The 18,541-nt window shown below is 47.1% G+C and overlaps 2 protein-coding genes across 2 annotated transcripts; both read right to left on the bottom strand.

The window, feature by feature from the left end:
* Window positions 1-4,944: 4,944 nt before the first annotated feature.
* On the bottom strand, window positions 4,945-8,142 carry Nkx3-2 (NK3 homeobox 2). Its single transcript, XM_004656064.2, has 2 exons — window positions 7,488-8,142; window positions 4,945-6,204 (listed from the first exon to the last, which is right to left on the bottom strand). The coding sequence occupies exons 1-2, from the start codon at window positions 7,951-7,953 to the stop codon at window positions 5,672-5,674; spliced, it is 999 nt and encodes a 332-aa protein (XP_004656121.2). The 5' UTR covers window positions 7,954-8,142; the 3' UTR covers window positions 4,945-5,671.
* An 8,899-nt stretch (window positions 8,143-17,041) lies between these two features.
* LOC101617304 (60S ribosomal protein L7-like) lies at window positions 17,042-17,859 on the bottom strand. The gene has a single exon (XM_045161849.1). The coding sequence runs from the start codon at window positions 17,845-17,847 to the stop codon at window positions 17,101-17,103; it is 747 nt and encodes a 248-aa protein (XP_045017784.1). The 5' UTR covers window positions 17,848-17,859; the 3' UTR covers window positions 17,042-17,100.
* Between the last annotated feature and the right edge of the window lie 682 nt (window positions 17,860-18,541).

The following is an 18,541-nucleotide window of genomic DNA, read 5'->3' as shown; positions in this document are numbered from 1 at the left end:
CATAAACACAAGCAAGCTTGGAGGAAAGAAGCCTAAAAGATTCCCTCCCCTGCTAAAGCTCAAGGGAAGCTGGACATTTCCATAGGAACAGAGAAGTGCTGTCTGAAAAAACCAGGGATTCAGGATTCCATCATATTTAGCCAGAAGCCACACTCCTGCCTTTCCCATCCTGATTCAAATAATAATAATAATAATAATAATAAGAAGAAGAAGAAGAAGAAGAGGAAGAAGAAGAAGAAGAAGAATTCTCTGTATCAACAGGATTTTGGCAAAGCTCAGGGATACAAGGCAGATTCAGGATTGTCTCAATTTAGCCAGAAGCCACACTCCTGCCTTTCCCATCCTGCTCCAAATTAAAAAAAAAAAAAAAATCCCAGTATCAACAGGATTTTGGCCAAGCTCAGGGATACAAGGCAGATTTCTCAGTTCTTACATTGGAGAATTATGCTAAATTTAGATTTTTGACATTTTCTTCACAAGCAGCTCAGCCTCAAGGATACACTGAGAAAAGTTCATCATTCAACTTACACTTGTACCCTATAAGGGATGGCCCCTATTTGCAGGACCTTAGAAATCAATCTTCTCCCATAGACACACGTGTTTCATAATTCAAACAACCCAGTTAACATTGATTGGCCCCTATGAATGCAGTATAGTGGGAAAACAATTTATTAGGTGATGTAACTATTTATAATATAATATGATTTTCTTGCAATCATGCTCTGACATTTTCTCATTTCTGAAATCATTATGTCAGGAGCTCAAAAGCTGGCTAGGGGATTTTAGCCCTCTCACACATTCACTCTAAGCTTAGTAGACCACAGGATACTTGAGACCCTTGAAAGATGTAGGAATTTGAATAGGATTATTCCAGGCCTTATATAACCTTGTCAACAATGACAACAAAATCATACCTGTTGGGCTGGGGGGATGGCTCAGTGGCTAAAGATGCATACTTGCTAAGCCTGCTGACCCAGACTTCAATTCCCCATGTAAAGCCAGATGCACAATGTGGCACTTGAGTCTGAAGTTGGTTTGCAGTGGCAAGAGGCCCGTACTGACTCTTACCCCCGCCCCTCTCTCTCAAGTAAAAATAAATATAGAAAAAAGTCATACCTGATGTATGTTGCTTAGTGATTTTCAGCTATATCCACAGTTTTGTAAGCCACTGCCTGGCCCCCAGTCCAACATGGAGAATGCCAGCACTAAGGACAGTTTCCTCCACAACCTCCAATCTTAATATATACTTCTGTGGTTTCAAAGGCCACACTCCACTCCTTACTTTTCACATGTCCTAGGCCATAGGCAGCCTCACCAAACCTGAGAAGAAGGAATTTGCGAATGTTTCTTCCTGTGTACCACCCCAGACAAGTGAACAGAGTTGTTTGGACCACTGTTGTTATTGTTATAATCATCCTTATTGTTAAGTATTGTTTGAGTGGTCATTCTGACCTGCCTCAAGAAGCTGTTGCTTCTTTGGGACACAATGACCTCTGTAGTGGCCTAAAATCCTGGAGCAGATGCGGCAATGCACAAGCTGCTTTTGCCTGGCTTGCATGCAGCACTTTCAGATTTAGAAAGCTCTGCAAAACCTATCTGTCTCTTGCACTTTCCACATACTGTGCCATTCCTAGTTAGGATAGATGGCAGGGTGAGTGGCTGCCTTATAAGCATAAAGTCCTGCGGCCCTTGACAGCAGCTTGGGCCCCAACACAAGTTTACCTCACTTTCCCTAAAGATCCCTGCCTGCCAGAATGTCTTTTGCATTTTCTGCAACCCAGGACTTTTCTACCAATATCAGGTCTGGGGAGAATGTTGCTTCCCTCCAGCAGAGCAAAAACCTTTCTGTAAGCAAAATGAATTTTTTGGCCTGTGCAAGCAGATGCCAAATTCTATATTTTCTTCCAGAATACAGACTGGACTACAACTTGATTGGAGAGTGCATTGCTGGTCTGGCTGACACAGAGCTCTGATGATGGCTACTTAGGGAGTTGGAAACCCAGGGTCCTATAGGGGAATACCTGCAGGCCTGTGCTGAGCTTCTGTTCCTTGGGGAAGTGCTTGGTCTTTCTTTGCCAGGTGTGTTCCTAAGCCCTCTTCCCTCTGAAAGGAGCAGGCCAGAAACCAGGAATAGTACTTCAGAGCACTCCCCTAGATCCTTAGAAACACTCTGATGTCAGTCTTCAACCAGTGTGACTTCCCTGATTGTGGGATAGTGAACACTATTGACACTATTAGCCTTGCCCAGAGGCACAAGGACACCCCTTTTAAGATCATTTGAATTATCTCCAGTAAAGTCAGATTGGCCATCACCCTCTTGCCTTCTCGGTGTGAGAGAGTTGAAAGATGCTGGGATTCATGACCATGACTGCATGAAGGCACTTATTTCTGAAAGTGAAACTTAACTTCCTCTCCCTTGGTTTCAACACAGTGGATGTAGAAACCTGAGAGTCCCAGAACCAAAGCTCCGAGAATGGGACAGAGCTTAAATTAAACAAGGCCAGCAGTCCTTCTCTCTTCTCCTTTTTCCCATTCTCTGTCTCTTTCTCCCTATTACACACACACACACACACACACACACACACACACACACTCACGGCACCAACTGATCATCAAAGAACATTCTGAACCTTTCTGAAGCCATTCCCCTGTCCTAGCTATAGGATGGGTGGGTCAAACTTCAAGATCTTCAAGGTTAAATGTGTGGAAGTATGAATCAGTTAAAGAATCCTGGGCTCAAGCTGCAGTTGACTGCTCTGGGCAGAAAAGACTCAAGCAGGAAGTGGATCAACCAAGACTTCTTTATCAAGGACTAGAGTGGTAGTTGGGGCTGAAGTTTTCTTTTTCTTTTTCTTTCTTTCTTTTTTTTAAATCTTCCAAAAGAAATGAAAAGAAAGAAAAGGGAAACGAAAGGAAAAGAAACAAGAAAAGAGTGGATGGTAGAGAAGGAAAGGCATGCAATGAGAAAGGTAATATGGTGAATTTGCCACAGCAGACATCCATCTCAGGATCATATTTTTTTGCTGGGAAATCCTGGAAGACTGATCTGGACCCCGAGATTGCCTCTGAGTTTTGGAACCGACCTCAAGAGGGAAGCTGCCACAATCTGGATCACACAGGTCAGGGGAATAGCTTTCCCTGGGCAACTTGGCCAGCCCTGCGGAGGCGGCCAGGCGCGGAGCCCAGGATTGGGAGATGGAAAGTAGAGGTGCCACTACCCCTGGAAAGGAGGGAAGGGACTAGGAGGTCTGCAGCGTGAAGAGGAAGCTACTGACGGATCGCCACACTGGACGTCTGTTCATTTTTCTACTCAAAAGAAACTGGGTCTTTCCTCTCCAAATCCTCAAAGACAAACAAGAAACTGCCTTCTTAGGAAACAGCGAGAAATTAGCTGTCATTTTCAGAAGGGAAGAAAATTGACCGCTCCAGGAAAAACCAGAGATCTCTGGGCACAGGAGGGAAGGAGATTGTATAGCATTAACGGAAACGTGCTAAATTTCAACAAGGAAAATATATTTTGGTTAATAAGAACATTAAAATGGAAGTTAAAATGCTCTTAAAAGAAAAGAAAAATGACTGCAGGAACCAAATCCCGTGGCGCCGTGGTGGGTGGGGCGCAGTCTTTGCCATCCCCAGGCTTTTCGCTGTTTGCGGAAACTGTCAAGCGGGTCGCGAAGTGGCGGTCCTCCTCGCCTAGGCCTTTAGGGATACCAAAGCCTGAGGCTGGGAAAGGTTGAAGCTGGGGAGGAGTGCAAACCAGCCTTCCTGATGCAGGCAGGTTGGAATCAGCCCCGACGAGGGTCCCCGCGCTGCCCGGGGTGGCGCTTGCTGCCGGGCGCAGTGACTGACAGCGCTTGCAAAGCAGCTTCGCTTCCTTGCTCGCTGGGAATCTGCGTGAGCTGCCAGCAAAGGCGAAGTTTCCCTGGAATCTGCGGTAGTCTGCGGAGTCTTGGACGGCCAGGCATATTCGTCTGTAAAATTGGGAGCTAAAAAAACCTGTCTCATCCTAAACTGTCCCCTGGACTTCCGTTGGGATTGAATAATGCCAGGTCATTACTGGTTCAGGAGCGCTTTGAAACACTGTGAAGTCCAGTTTGCATCAGCAGGGATAAAACCCGCTGTGACTGTATGCGGAGAAACGTTATTCACGCCTAACTCTCTCCAAATTGATTTAGAATTTCAGTGCAAGTGTTCTGTTTTGTTGTTTTGTTTTGCAGCTTATTCTTGGAACGAAATAAGATAAACGTTTTCTAATTCTAAAGCACAGAAAAGGCTGGAGGATATGGAAGGTTTAGCAATTAACCTCCAGAAAACGAGGAATCCTAGGAATTTGTTCTCAAATTCGGTGGGAGGTGTCCTTAACTTCTGCAATACCCCACAAGTTGTGATTTCCTGAGCCAGAGTAGTTTAAGCCTTTCCTTGTGGGTGGGTAGCAAGGGCTCTTGGAAGGAGGGGGTGGTAGCAAGGAATCTTCTGTCCAGACAGAAAAGAAATAGCGAAAATGAGCCCCACTTATTTCCAGCCAGCCTTCCTGATCATCCTAAAGGCATACCCAGAAAATATCAGAGAAAACACTGCATCCAGGAAAGCATGTTAAACTAAAAGTTTATAAATTAAAAAAAAATACAGCGAATAGAGCTTTCAAACTTCACAAATCGTTTAAAGATAATACTCTAGTTGAGTGCACAGTGCCCTTAAGGATGCGAAAAGCTGACAAAGACAGTTAAGGTCCCACGTCTCAGAAACAGGTGCGGAGTAGAGAAGGAGGTCCTCCTAACTGTCCAGGGCCCAGGAGTCCCCGGAGAATGTCAGGATGGAAAGGGAATGGGGGACTAGTCCGCAGGACTGCGGAGGATGCCGCTAAAGCACAGGCTAGGAATCTTCACATTGAATGCAAAATAATCATTATATGAATACAAACTGAAAAGTGCTACAAGTCTCCTTTAAAAAACAAAAAGAAAAAAGGCAAAGTTCTGCAAAAGGGCCTTTGCTTGGGCCCTCTCCTTATTTGGAGCTTCCCACCGCTTCCCCTCCAGGTGGGGCTGTGTCTGAAGGGGAAGAGTGAGTGGGGGGTCATCATGTGGAAAGACTCCTAGTTTTACATTCAGCTCCTAGGAGGGCTTGCTCAGGTTGGAGTGGAAGCCCCCAGAAACAAACCCTTCGCATTTCAAATCAACTCCTGGCCTGAAGCTGCCAGGGTTCTGCATGCCTTTGTCACAAATGTAATTTTCAAAAACTAAAAGATATGTAGATACACATAGATTGGCATCATGGATACCATGAACTAGTGTGGCCTTGCGTGCCAGCTACCGCAGGCCTGACATTCTGGGGTCTCCAGGAGTCCCCTCTATTTTAGGCAAGCACCATTCCCAGGCAGACACAATTGGAATCCAACATAGTTATGGGAATAAATAGCGTCCAGAGGTTTTCAGACAGGTGACGCGTATGCAGAGCCCCTAAGCCATAGGGCGCATCTGTTCAGAATAAGGTGTCCTCTCGGGGCAGACTCGGTTCAGCCTTGGGGCTGCCCAGGCTAGCAGAGCCTAGACAGGGGTTCATCCTCTCCTTCCCCTCTCGGTTCAGCTCCCCTGCACAGAGTACAACCTCTACACTGGTCAGCAATCGTGGAAACCAAGGCGCAGGAATTACTCACTGCCCCACCCCAGGAGGCTCACTGAGTGCCCGCAGCAGCCGCGCACGTGGACAGTGCCCAGCCCGGGAGGCAGTAGTAAGGGTAATAATAGGAAGGCTGCAGTGGCAGCAGCGAGGGTGGCCTCAGCACCTCGCCGGGCAGATATTGTCTCTGGTCATCACGCACCAGCACTTTTACTGCCACCTTCTTGGCGGCGGGCGCCGATGCCAGAAGGTCGGCGGCCATCTGTCGACGTTTGGTCTTGTAGCGACGGTTTTGAAACCATATCTTCACCTGCGTCTCGGTGAGTTTCAGCGAGGCTGCCAGATCCGCGCGCTCAGGCCCGGATAGGTAGCGCTGATGATTAAAACGGCGCTCCAGCTCGAAGACCTGCGCATGAGAGAAGGCAGCCCGCGAGCGCTTCTTGCGTGGCTTGGGAGCCACGGGCTCTGCCTCCTCATCCACGCTGGCGGCTCTCCCGCTGTTACCCGAGCCGTCTCCGCTGCAGAACCCCGGCACGCGTGCACCTTCTGAACCAACACCGTCGTCCTCGACTCTTGGGCTGCGGTCGCCTGCGGGTCCCCGGAGAAACAAAAAAAATAAGAGGTGGTCAGACTCCCAGAAGTGAAGTGGTTTCTGGGGATGGATTGGCAGTGGAAATACGTTTTCATCCCATTGAAGCAAGAGGTGAGATTCTGAAAAATTATGTTTCAGAACGTTGTCCCACTTGCTTCTCAAATCTGTCCCTTCTGGGGCTACTGACCACTTAGCAACTGTGCTTACAGCTTACATGGGGCAAAGAACAGCTTCCCGCGTTTCCTGGACGCCTGCTCTCCATTCAGAGTTCTGGCCTGCATTTTTGTTTCTCTGCTCCGTCGCCCCCACCCCCCCAAAAAAAACAAAGTTGGCTACACTGAAGAGGAAGGAAGGGGACAGGTCTTGGAATCAAAGGTTTTGGGAGGATTAGGCCCCAATATCCCTAGTAGGTACGAGGTATAAGGAATAGGGGATCAGCGGGGCCTTGGATAGACTTGGTTCCCCTCTTGCAAGAAATGAGAGGAGGGCATGGAATAGATGGCGGAGAGAGGGTGGTGTCTATGCTCATGCTCTGGGCCTTGAACCCTGATATTTCTCTGATTTGACACTACCCCGTAGGCCTCTTCCTGATCCCCCAGCACTCCAGTGGCGAGGTTCAGCCACTGGCCTGCTTTGAGCCAGTGATACGGCTTACAGTAGAGGAACCTAACTTGAGTGGGCTAGGGGTCTTGTGGACCAGGATGTGTCCCAGCTTGTGAACCAAGAGGCTCCTCTCCCAGTGGAGAGGATGTAGGTCCTCGGACCTACATCGAGGCCCTTTCCCTTCCACTTCCAGGTAGTGCTGCCAGAGCCTAGGTCTCAGCCAAACGCTGCCCTTCCCGTCTTGAGGTCTAGAAAATTAAACTTGTCCCGTCCCCAAAGCCCTGGCTCTGCAGGCCCAGCTGGAGGCGATCTTTGCTACCCATCACTACTCTTTGGGGGCGGGGGGACGAACCTCTAGCTATTAATGTGTTGGGCCATAGCAATCCCAGTGCTTCCCCCTTTGCTAATTTTGGACGTTCGAAAACCAATAAAGCCAAGGCCTTGGAGATTAACTCAAATTCCTTGGAGCGCAGGTTCAGGCGCTCAGTTTCCTACTGGAGGACCCAAGCAGTTGCCCAAGGATTGACGCAACTCGCGCCATCGTACAGAACTTGGTCCGAACCTAAGCCCCAGGCGCAGGGTGCTCACAACAGCTCCTTCTCCCTCGGAGTGGTTAACTAAATTCTTTGCATATCCCACTCAGCCCAGTCCCCTTCACTTGGAAGCGGGAGCTGACCTGAAACACTGGCTGACATCTCGCTGTCGCTCCGGACCGCGGCTTCCTCCTCCAGGTCCTTATCCGTGTGCAGCTCGCAGACCCGCCGGTCCAGGCCCAGGATCACACCCGCGCGGTCGGCCCCACTGGCTCTGGTCGCGTCCGGGCAGCGCCTCCGGCCCTCGTTCTCCTCGCTCTGGGCCGAGTCGGAGTCCCAGCCTCCAGTGCTCTCCGCTGTTTGCCCCACAGCTGTTCTGGCTTTGGCGGGAGACGCCAGCAGAGAGTCCTCGGCGCCCCCCAGCGCACTGGAGTCCGTCTCCCCAAAGAGCCGCCAGCAGCAGACCGCGGGCGCCGCGGCCACCGCCACCTTGGTACCTCCAGGTGCCGCGCGCCCCTCGGGCGCAGTCAGCCCGCTGCGCTCCTCTTTCTTGTTGAGGATCGCCTGGATGGAGAAGGGTGTCAAAGTGCCGGCGCCGCGCACAGCCATTTGCGTGGCGAGCCGAAGCGAGAGGCCAACTGGCCCCGCAGGCAGTTCGGTCACCAGGCAGCTTCAAGCCCGACCGAGAGCGAGGGCGACCTCAGCACTAGCGAGCTGGGTGTGCCAGGCCCGTGCAGTCCACTCTGGCGCCGCTCCGCAGCCGCCGCCCTCCTCCGACCCAGTGTCTGTGCCCACCCTCTTCCCCCACCTCTGAGGCCCACCCGTCTGGAGACCCCCTCCCCCTGAATCCAGCGGCAGACGCCTTCCTTTGGCAGTTCAGCGGGACTATCTCATTGCCTATCGCCCTTAAGGGCAGGCCGGGATCTGCCACCTTGGAGGAAGTTGGCTAGAATTGGCCAGAGCCCTTCAGGTCTGCAATCCTCTCCCCAGTGCCGCCAAGGCGCACGGCCCAAGTCACTTTTTCTTCCCCACTTGCAGGACTTCGCTCCGGGTGGGTGTTCTCTAGGCCTCGCTGGGCTGGCTCTTCCGGAGCCCACCTCCCCGCGAGGGCGGCGACCCGGGGCGGCCTCTAGATTCCGAGAGGAGCAGGCCACCTTTTACCCTCTGGCCTGGCTTTATCTTTTCTACTCTCTCCTTCCCCAGCGTTCCACAGAGCCCCCTCCCACCAGAGTGTCACTCCCCCCGGCCTCGGAGAGCCTCAGGCCACGCCCCTTCACGGCAGGCCGCGGCGCTCACAGCAGTCCATTGGCCGGCTGGGGGGGGGGGGGCGTTGACTTTAAGAGGCTAAACTGTGCAAGTTGTACCGCTACAGACAGGGTCTGACTTAACCCCTTCCCTCCTAAACCTAGTCTTGGAAGCACCCTGCAGCAACAGGGAGGCACACCTACTCCACACCCGATTTCTTACTTTTGCGCATCTGCCCACCGAGTCTAGCTCGGAGCGCGGACGAGAAGCGCAGCGCAAATCTGCGACGAAAATCCAGCATATAGTTTCGTAAAGGACACCGAGCTTTTGGGTTCTAAGGAACCTAAAGCCAACAGTGTGTCCTATTTTCCTCCTAAAGTTTCGCTACTTCCTCTCTATGGCTGTTCTTTACTGACCATTAAATTCAGGCAATTTAAAAAAATCTATACTTATTTTCCTTATCTTTCTTTGATTTGATTAGATTTCTATTGAGGAATTAAATGAAAGGTTAAAAATATTAGGACCAAGCCAGACGTGGTGCCACATGCCTTTAGTCCCAACACTCGGGAGGCAGGGGTCAGAGGATTGACATGAGTTTGAAGTCATCCTGAGACTACATACTGAATTACTGGGCTAGAGCGAGATCCTACCTAAAAAACAAACAAACAAACAAAAAAACTTAGGACCAACGTCAGGAAAGGACTTGGAAGTCACCTCGGAAGGATTTCTGGGTTGTGGCACTTATTTCCCTAAGTAGTCAACACTGAATTTAATTGGAGTTTTTTTTTTCCCCCCAAACGTTTGCATTAGGAAGAAAAAACAACAACAAAGAAAACCCCTTTCAATCTGTTCTTTAAATGTTCTATTACTTGCGATTTGAGTAAAAGATACGTGTTTCAAAGACTATTTACTATTACTATTAGCATAGTAATGAAGACCCAGAACGGATACATTTAGTGATGGAAAAAACAAGAAATACAAATTTTGTGTGTATGTCAAAATATATGTTGCTTGTTTATGTTATTTATTTTTAAAGAAAATTTGTTCAAATAACATATTTTATTGGCTTCTGTGAATTTTTCCAGAGCTTTACGAACATCAAACGTGAACCATTCCATGCCTTTAAAGAACTGTGGGTTTAGTTTAACAAGTCCTGGGACTGCTGCTCTTGGTGTTACTAACACAGGTAACACTTGCTTTTGGGTTGCTCTGCACACATACTAGTTGTGGCTTCCCGCCTCCGGAGGACGATCTGAAGTAAGTAAACTTTTCAGCATTGCAGCGGAAAGATGTTTTCTTGCTATTTGCAGAGTACAAGTGTACTTTGGTGATGCGGGGGACCTCACTTGACGAGATTGTTTTTCATAGCTCCTCACAATTATATCAGTTTTGATGGAAGGTGTTTAAATTTGGTGCTAATTCTCAGCAACTGTAAGAGGTTGCTGCTTGGGCCCAGAGCACAAAGCCAAGTGCTTAACCTGGTTTCAGAATAAAGTATTCTATTTCAAGCCCCCAACACCTTCTTGTTTCATTAAAATGCTGCTATCTGCTCCCCATCCTGCACCGGGGTGTTTAGAAGATATATAGATGCTATATTTTCACTAGGGAACAGTAGAGGACGAATGACATAGATTGGAAGGCAGGTTTGGGCAGGTGCCACAGTATATGCGGCACACATAAACTTAACACAGATACGTGCCCCATATAGCTATGAATTTGAATCTTAGAACTTTGTAAGAAGTATTGGAATGAGTTGGATACAAAGATATTTGAGGATGAATGATCGGGTAGTAAAGTAAAAAATTGAGGTCGATATACTTGAAATGATAAATAATATTTAGTTGACAAAAATAATCATTTTATAAAAACGAATATCAAATCCTAGTTAGCACAGGCGTGGGCAAGAGCTTTCAAAGATGTAAAGATGCGTTTCGCTGATTGAGAAAGTTGTCTGCTTTGTTGTGTGTTCTGGGAGAATGAGAAAGTGGCTGCGTCCAGCGTCACCAGGAGCCGCTCAGTGACAGAGGCTCTTGGTGTCATCTTGGGCAGCGGTCAGCCGACCTCTGTGTCACGAGAGTGACTGTGGGCAAAGCCCGGAGGTGGGTGGTGGGAAGAAGACAAACAGGCCTGTCTGGACTACAACTGGGCAGCTCCTAAACGAGGATTTGGACAGGGATGAAAAGTTTTAGATGGCCGCAGCACAGAGGTACTCTGAGTGTATGAGAGTTGGGCCGGGTGAGGGGAGTGTGTGACTGGGGATCGGGAGGTCGGCACGTGGCCAGGGCCCGAGACTGTCCGGGACCGCGCGGGCGCTCCTCGGACCATCTGGGCGGCCGCGGACAGCAGCCGCATCACGGAGAAGCACTGCGCTCCTGGGAGCTAGTGGATGCCAGCAGCAGAGGCGCCTCGGGCCTGAATTGGGCCCGAGTTGGAGGAGCTGGGCAGGGTTGTGCGTCCAGCTGATGGGCACCCGGCCTGGAAGGCCGTGCCCTGCTCTCACCCAAGCCTAACTCTTTCCTACATTCTCCCCATCCTCCTCCTCCTTCTCCTGTGGACTCCCCTCCTCTGTCCTACCGCGCGCCCAGCTGCTGTGCCTCGGACTAGTTCCCGGGCGCCCTCGGGTCCGCAAAACACTCCCAGCCTGGGTCACTGCGGGAGGCCAGGCTTCCGCCCACTGTGGGCAGAATGGGGTGGAGATGGTGCAGCCATGGGGACTGGGATGCGGGAAACTCCGGCACCCGGCGCTGCTGGCGAGGTTCTGCGCTCCCGGGGAGAGTCAAGTCTGCGAAGCGGTTTTCCCCCCAGGGACGGCATCGCGCCCCAGGGGTGCTGCCCAACGTCTCTGTCGCGCCTGGCCAGAGCTAGGAGGTCGCCTTTCCTGCCAGGCGCAAGCAGGCCACGACAGTGACTGTAGGAAATGATCGTGAGCCTTCGCTGCTGCTCCTACGAAGCCAGTGGCGGGTGTGTTGCTTGCGGTCCGAGAGGATGAGGTGCCCGCTCGCCGGACAGTCGCTGCAGTGGCTGATGTTCCCGGGTCGCCGCGGGCCCAGAGCGTCCATCCCTGCAGGGCTTGGCACCCGGTGAGCCAGCGTTACCACATTTCAGAGAGAAGCATCGCCAGATACAGGCCAAGGTAGCAGCAATGTGCCCGAAACCCCAGACTTTTATTTTACCTGGAGTACACATTCTGGGTGGCGATGAATAAATAAAAATAAAAATAAATAAAACCCTCCTAATTCACAGACATTACAACCGAGACTCTCGGACCATCACTGGGTGACTAAATCAGAAGTCAAAGTTGGCTTTGTCTAACGCCAAATCCCATTGAATTTGCTACCTTGCCGGGTTCTTCATGTGAACTTTGGGATTTATTCTCATGGTTTCCTACCATTGTCCTTACTTGCTGTAAATTATTCGTCAGAAAAAACTTCTCCCGATTCTAATGACATAAAAATTCCAGCACGCAAATCTAATGATTATTTTTTTCTTTCTATTCTATACTTGTGAAAATGATGCGCGCTGGGGAGGCGCGATCGGGAACCCATGCCTTTATTCTAATCTTTCAATGAACTAAACCATTCATAAAGGGACAGCCAGGTGACAGAAAGTCATTGGGTTTTTAGAGGTCTGACTGCTCCCAAACGAGACGATCCCGGTTGGAGCTTAGTTTATTGACAAGTCTTGGAGGTCTCCTTGCCCTGGGCTTTTGAAAAAGAAACCACAGCCAGGAATCTGACAGTGGAGAACCAGCGACACCTAGCGAACACTTTTCCCGGATACGCGCAGCGCGGAGATTGGAGGTATCTGTTTTGGCGAGCCAAAAATAAAAGGCTGGTCCCCCTCCCAACCCCTAGCCCAAACAGAATGATTTTGCTCCTAGTTTTATACTTCTACAGTCTCACATTGTCAGTGATCTCATATAGAAGATATCCCTTTTAGAGTTTCACACACACTCCATATCCAGTTTAGTCAAGGGCAGAAGATACAGATTGCAGCCACGGTAAGACCATGTTGAGATGAGTTCTAAAGTGGAGGCTATTGCACTGGGGAAGGTCATTGTAATGGACACGAAAAAACAATAGTGGACACTTGAAATCTCAACACTTGGGAGTCTGAGGACTAGAGTGTGAGGGAGGCCCTGGCTCAAGTTGGCCTTGAACTCCTGATCCTTCTACCTCTGCCTCCAGCAAGAATTGATCTCAAAAGTGTGTACATTGTGACTTGTCTCTCTCTTTTTATTTTATTTTACTTTGGATTTTCGAGGTAGGATCTCACTTTAGCTCAGGCTGACCTGGAATTCACTATGTAGTCTCAGGATGGCCTTGAACTCATGGTGATCCTCCTATCTCTGCCTCCCAAGTGCTTGGATTAAAGGCAGGCGCCACCACACCTGGCTTTGAGTTGTCTCATCTTTTAAAAGGATTCTTGAGATTTGTTGGAGAGATGATTCAGACATTAAGGCACTTGCCAGCAAGGCCTAAGACCCAGCTTCGATTTCCCAGTACTTATGTAAGCCAGATGCACGAAGTGGCACATGCATCTGGAGTTCATTTGTAGTGGCTAGTGGCCTTGGCGTGCCCCCTTTCTCTCTCTCAAATAAGTAAATAAATGAGATTAAAACATTGTTGAATAGTAATTTTTTAAAAGTTGAACAACAATCTATGTATATGCACCATCTTCTCTACACATTCAACTACTCATGAACATTTGGATTCTTGTACTTCTGGCCTATTCTGAGAATTGCTGTGATTAACATACATGTTTTGGTGATTAACATAGTAAAATACACTGGTGTATTGAAAAATGAATATGTGGATACATGCCAGATATTTCTTCCATTTCTTCTGGATATAGAGCCAAATATGGTATTGTTGGATAGTGTGACTATTTTTATTTTTCAAGAGGTTCCATATTAATTTTCAAAATGACTACACTGTTTTACATTCGACTAACACAGCATAAGGATTCCTAGTTTCTTAACTCTCTCCAGCCCTTGTTATCTTGATCTTTTCTTTTCTTTTTTTAAAAAATAATAGTTACAATCTTGATGGGCATGGCATAAAGAGGCATATTACTATGAAATTGTTTTGCATTGCCTTAATGATTGGTGATTTATTTATTGATCATTTGTACATCTTCATAGAGAAAAGTCTATTTGAGTTGTTTGCCTACTATTGAATTAGATTGTTTTGTAGTTGATTTTTAAGAGTTCTCTATATTATAAATATTGACTACTTATGAAATAGATGATTTGCAATATGTTCTCCCCTCTGGTGGGTTGTCTGTCAAGATCCTCAAAAGACTCAGTGGATTGGATGGAGATGAAAGAAAGTTGCCAAGTTATCTTCTGGATTTGAAAGACGTGGTGTGGCAGAGAGTGGGAGGACATTATTTATTTTGGGTGTATTACATCTGAGATGATTTTGAGAAGTACATGTGAAAAATACTGAAAACTTCTAGAATGAAAGATAATGTATGTAAATCATAGTGATTAGGAATCAATGTGTTAGGTATGAGATAAGTAGTGAAAACAATATTACAAGAAAAGACTGGGCTAGAAAAAGATTTTGTGGAATTATCAGTTTATAGTTGGCATTGATGAAATCACATAGGAAATGATTGTAGAGGGACAAGAGAGAATGTAGCAACCTGGGGTTGTCGACTCTTTTGACACAATCATGGTGAGAGAGTCCCTAAATAGGAAGAACCAAGCGTGCCACACACCTTTAATCCCAGCACTCAGGAGGCAGAGGTTGGAGGATCACTGTGAGTTTGAGCCCACCCTGAGACTACATAGTAAAAGAATGTATCTCAAAAATAAGTGGAGAAAAATTACCCTGGATACCTGATTTCAGCCTCTGGCCTCTACATGTGCACATGTGCCATCATACATACAAACCTTCATTTACATGTATACCCCACATACACAGAACCTCCAAGGAACAAAACAAACCCAGAAGCTTGGCATTAATGGGGCAAGGCAGAGAGGCAAAAGTAGAGGTACTTCTGTTTCCAGAGATTCATATTTTAGATGGAAGGTACTAGAATTTGTGTATATGCTCATCTATATAAGCTAACAGAGAGGCAAGTTAATAATGCAGTAGGGGAAATGCAATACTGAAGATCTGGAGAAGGTGAAGGAGGCTGGCCTCTGGTTTGGAAGACAGGGATGCCTGTAGGGAAGTCACTAAGGTAGTTGTGTATAAGTAATAACAAGCAGTTGCTGACATTTACTGAATGCTGAAAGTGTCTCTATTCAAGTGCATTAAAGGGGCTTCATGTAATTCTTTCAACAACTATGAGGCCTTCTAGCCATAGAAGGCAGACAGAAAAAAATAAGGAGGCCATGTGAAAGTGAGGCATAGTCATGTGGAAGTGGAAAAAGAAAAGATGAGTGAGCACTATATAGCTGTGCAGGAGGGAGGGTGTATTTGAGATTCATATCCATGATCTAATGTTATGACCAGTGAGCATACACATGTGCTCTTATCTAGTGATATTCCCCTGATCTAAATGAGGCATGTGGCTGGGAAGTAGACTGTTGATTCACCAAGTTTGGCCTATTACAGAGCATATGAGTTAACTATTTAATAGGGACCTGTGGAGTCCAAGGTGGACCTGGATGAAATGCACAAGTATGAGGAAAGGATTGATAGATGTGGGGGTGATGCTTGGATGTTCTGGAATAACAAAGAACCATGGGGCTTGAGAGATGGCTTAGCAGTTAAGGTGCTTGCCTGAGAAACCTAAGTACTCATGTTTGACTTTCCAGGTCCTACATAAGCCAGACACAGAGTAATGCAGGTGCACAAGGTGCACAAGGCAGCACCAGTGTCTGGAGTTTGATTGCAGTGGCTGGAGACTCTGTTGCACCAATTCTCTCTCTCTCGCTCTCTTACTCTCACATAAAAAAAAGCAGTCTGTTGGGCTTGCCTCAAAAAAAAAAAAAAAAAAGGCTTGAGTATGAACACTGAGAGGCTCAGTGGGAAGGATAGTGTACAGAGAGCTAGGAACTTGGAGCAATCAGAAGTGCTCAAGGTATCAGTGACATTGAGGTCAAGGTTGATAAACTGGCAGGTATTCTCCTGCCTTGTGCTACCCAATTCTACACACAGCCAAAGATTCTGTGGTACTCTTGTATGAAGCTCTTTAGGAGCTTGGCTCCTGTTTATCTCACTTATGTGGGGCTTCAGCTCCCCTTTACTCCCCTTAGCTCCCCTATTCCTCTCCTGGGTATCTCACTGATATATTAGGTCTACCAAAGTGCATGAGATACTTGAAAATATGATGTTTGAAGACTACTCAAACCCACAATTTGGAAAGAACATGTGGCTTTGGTCTTTGTGAATTTGAATCATTTCACTTAATATGATTTGTTCCAGGCCCATCCATTTTCCTGAAAATTTCATAATTTTGGCTTTCTGTACTGCTGAATAGAATTCCATTGTGTGCATATTTCACATTTAAAAAATAAATGTATTTTTTCAGATTTTTGTTGAGAATTTAAATTCTTTTTATTTTTCTTTATTTGAGAGAGAGAGAGAGATAAATAGGTGGGGAGAGAGAGAGAGAGCAAGAGAGAGAATGGGCATGCTAGGGCCTCCTGCTGCTGCAAATGAACTCCAGATGTGAGTGTCCCCTTGTACATCTGGATTATGTGGGTCCTGGGGAATTGAACCTGGGTCCTTTGGCTTTGTAGGCAAGTGCCTTAACTACTAAGCCATTCTCCAGCCCTTTTGTCTGGAATTTAAATACATGAACATGCTGTAATTTGATTATAATCTCTGCCCATCATGCTCATTAGTTCTTCCTTACCCTATTCCAATTCAAGTGAACCTGCTCCTCTTTCCATGTAGTCCCTCTTCTATTTTGATGTTTCATTCTTTTACTCCCCTTTCTCCATCATCTGAGTAGAAATGTTGAAGGACACAAAATTGTGCAGGTCTTATGAAGATAGCGACCTCCACTGTGAGATCATGAATACACAAGTGCAGTCCCTTAACGTCCAAGGGGTAATGTTACAAAGTACCCCTTCCCATCTTCTGGGCTCTCACATTCTTTCTGCCCTGAAGGGTGTGGCAGTGATGTCCTCTGCAGCACTCTCAAGAGGCTCTAGTTTTAAGCACTTTGATGAGTTTTGAGACTCCCCAGTGTCTACAGCCACCATCCAAAAGAAATTTCTCTGGCAAGTGAGGAGAGCAGCACTAATATTCTTTCTACCACCACCTCCTCAATGTTTCCTGAAGCCCAGCAAATGTGATGAAGATGTCCCATTCAGTGCTGAGCATTCAAGTGACACTTTATCATCTTGAGGAGTCTTGGGTTGCCCCAGTTGTCAGACACTTCTATGACAAAAAATGAGAACAGCATTAATACATGGACATAAAACATATGCATTTATAAGGCCATTTGATGGGTGTACTATTTTCTTTTTTTCTTTTTTTTTTTTCAATTTGACAGCAGTCAATGTTTATTAACTGACCATAGTACAAAAATACTGTGGTAGATACCTTAGTTCATTCTTCTAATAAGCCTATTGATCTGGTCTTCTCTGTTGCCAGCATCTCCACCTTCCACAAAGTGGGTTGTCTTTTTCTTCATTCCACCTCGTGGAGAGGACAGCTTGAAGGGCCACAAGAAGTTATTTGCTTCCTTGAAGTGTTTCCCCACAGTATAGATCTCATGAATCAGATCTTCCATGCAGATGATGGCATATTTACCAAGAGATCGAGCAATCAGAGTGTTATCTGTCAAAGCAATTCGCTTCTTACGGATTTTGCCATAGCCACGCTTGTAGATTAGCTCATTTACTGACTTCAGGTTTGGGTAGCCCCATGCAATATATGGCTCCACAATCCTCAGCATGTTAATGGAAGCCTTGTTGAGTTTTACAAAGGTGCCATTGAAGATCTGGCGAAGGCGAAGAAGCTGCAACACTTTGCGGACCTTTGGGCTCACACCATTGATACCTCTGATTCTGACGACAAAGGCTAGTTTGGGTTCTGCAGGTACATAGAAGTTACCAGCTTTCCTGGCCATCTTAGCCATGCGGATCTCAGTTCTGTACATCTGCCTGTATTCCTTGTGGTAGTGCTTAGCCTTTTCATAGATAAGCTTCCTCCTTGCCCTTCGAAGCGTCTTCTGGGCAAACTTCTTCCTCAGGCACTTCACCTTCAACTCTGCGAAATTCCTTCGCTTTTTCTTAAGAGTTTCTGGCACAGCAGGAACCTTCTTCTTCTTCTCTTCGGCACCCTCCATGGTTCCAACCGGAAAAGAGCGGGTGTACTATTTTCATTGAACCAAAGAAAAGTGACAGTTTTCCCATATGGTCTATGACCTCTCAAGCTATAGGCTTGTGACTAGGTTTTCAGTACCAGCCATGAATTGCCTCCCATGTAGCTAGCCTAGAATCCAACCAGAGAGCAGTTAGTTACTGTCATAGACAGCTCCACATTGCTGGGATGAACATCCAAACAAGACACAGTTTATGAGAAGGAACAGGATTTATTATAAGCTTACAGATCCAAGGGAAGTTTCATCAATGGTGGAAGAAGCTGGCTCCCATCCATAAATCCAAGCAGAGAGAGAAACCACCACCAGCCAGCAACACCAAAAGCAGCACACAAGCAAGCATGAACTGATAGCAAGCAGGACTCCCAGAGCTCAGACTGCTCTCTCCACACCTTTGGACTGGAATTCAGATCTGCCTCCAAACACACCTTTGAGCTGGACCTCAGGACCTGCCCCTAGTGACATCTCCTCCAGCCAGGTGACTGGAGACCCAAGTTTACAAGCTTTAACAAAACTTTAACAAGACTTTATGAGGGACATACACACTTAAACCACCAAGAGTTATCCTCAAAGTTATATGCCACTATTGCACCAGTGGGTACATGTTGCCTGGCTGGTTGGTTGTATAGCAGGCAGGATCCACTGCAGGTTAAGACTGTTG

The sequence above is a fragment of the Jaculus jaculus genome, chromosome 11 (assembly GCF_020740685.1).
Source record: "Jaculus jaculus isolate mJacJac1 chromosome 11, mJacJac1.mat.Y.cur, whole genome shotgun sequence".
Lineage (NCBI taxonomy): Eukaryota > Metazoa > Chordata > Mammalia > Rodentia > Dipodidae > Jaculus > Jaculus jaculus.
The sequence above is the reverse complement of the archived record's forward strand: the minus strand, read 5'-3'. Positions and strand labels throughout refer to the sequence as shown.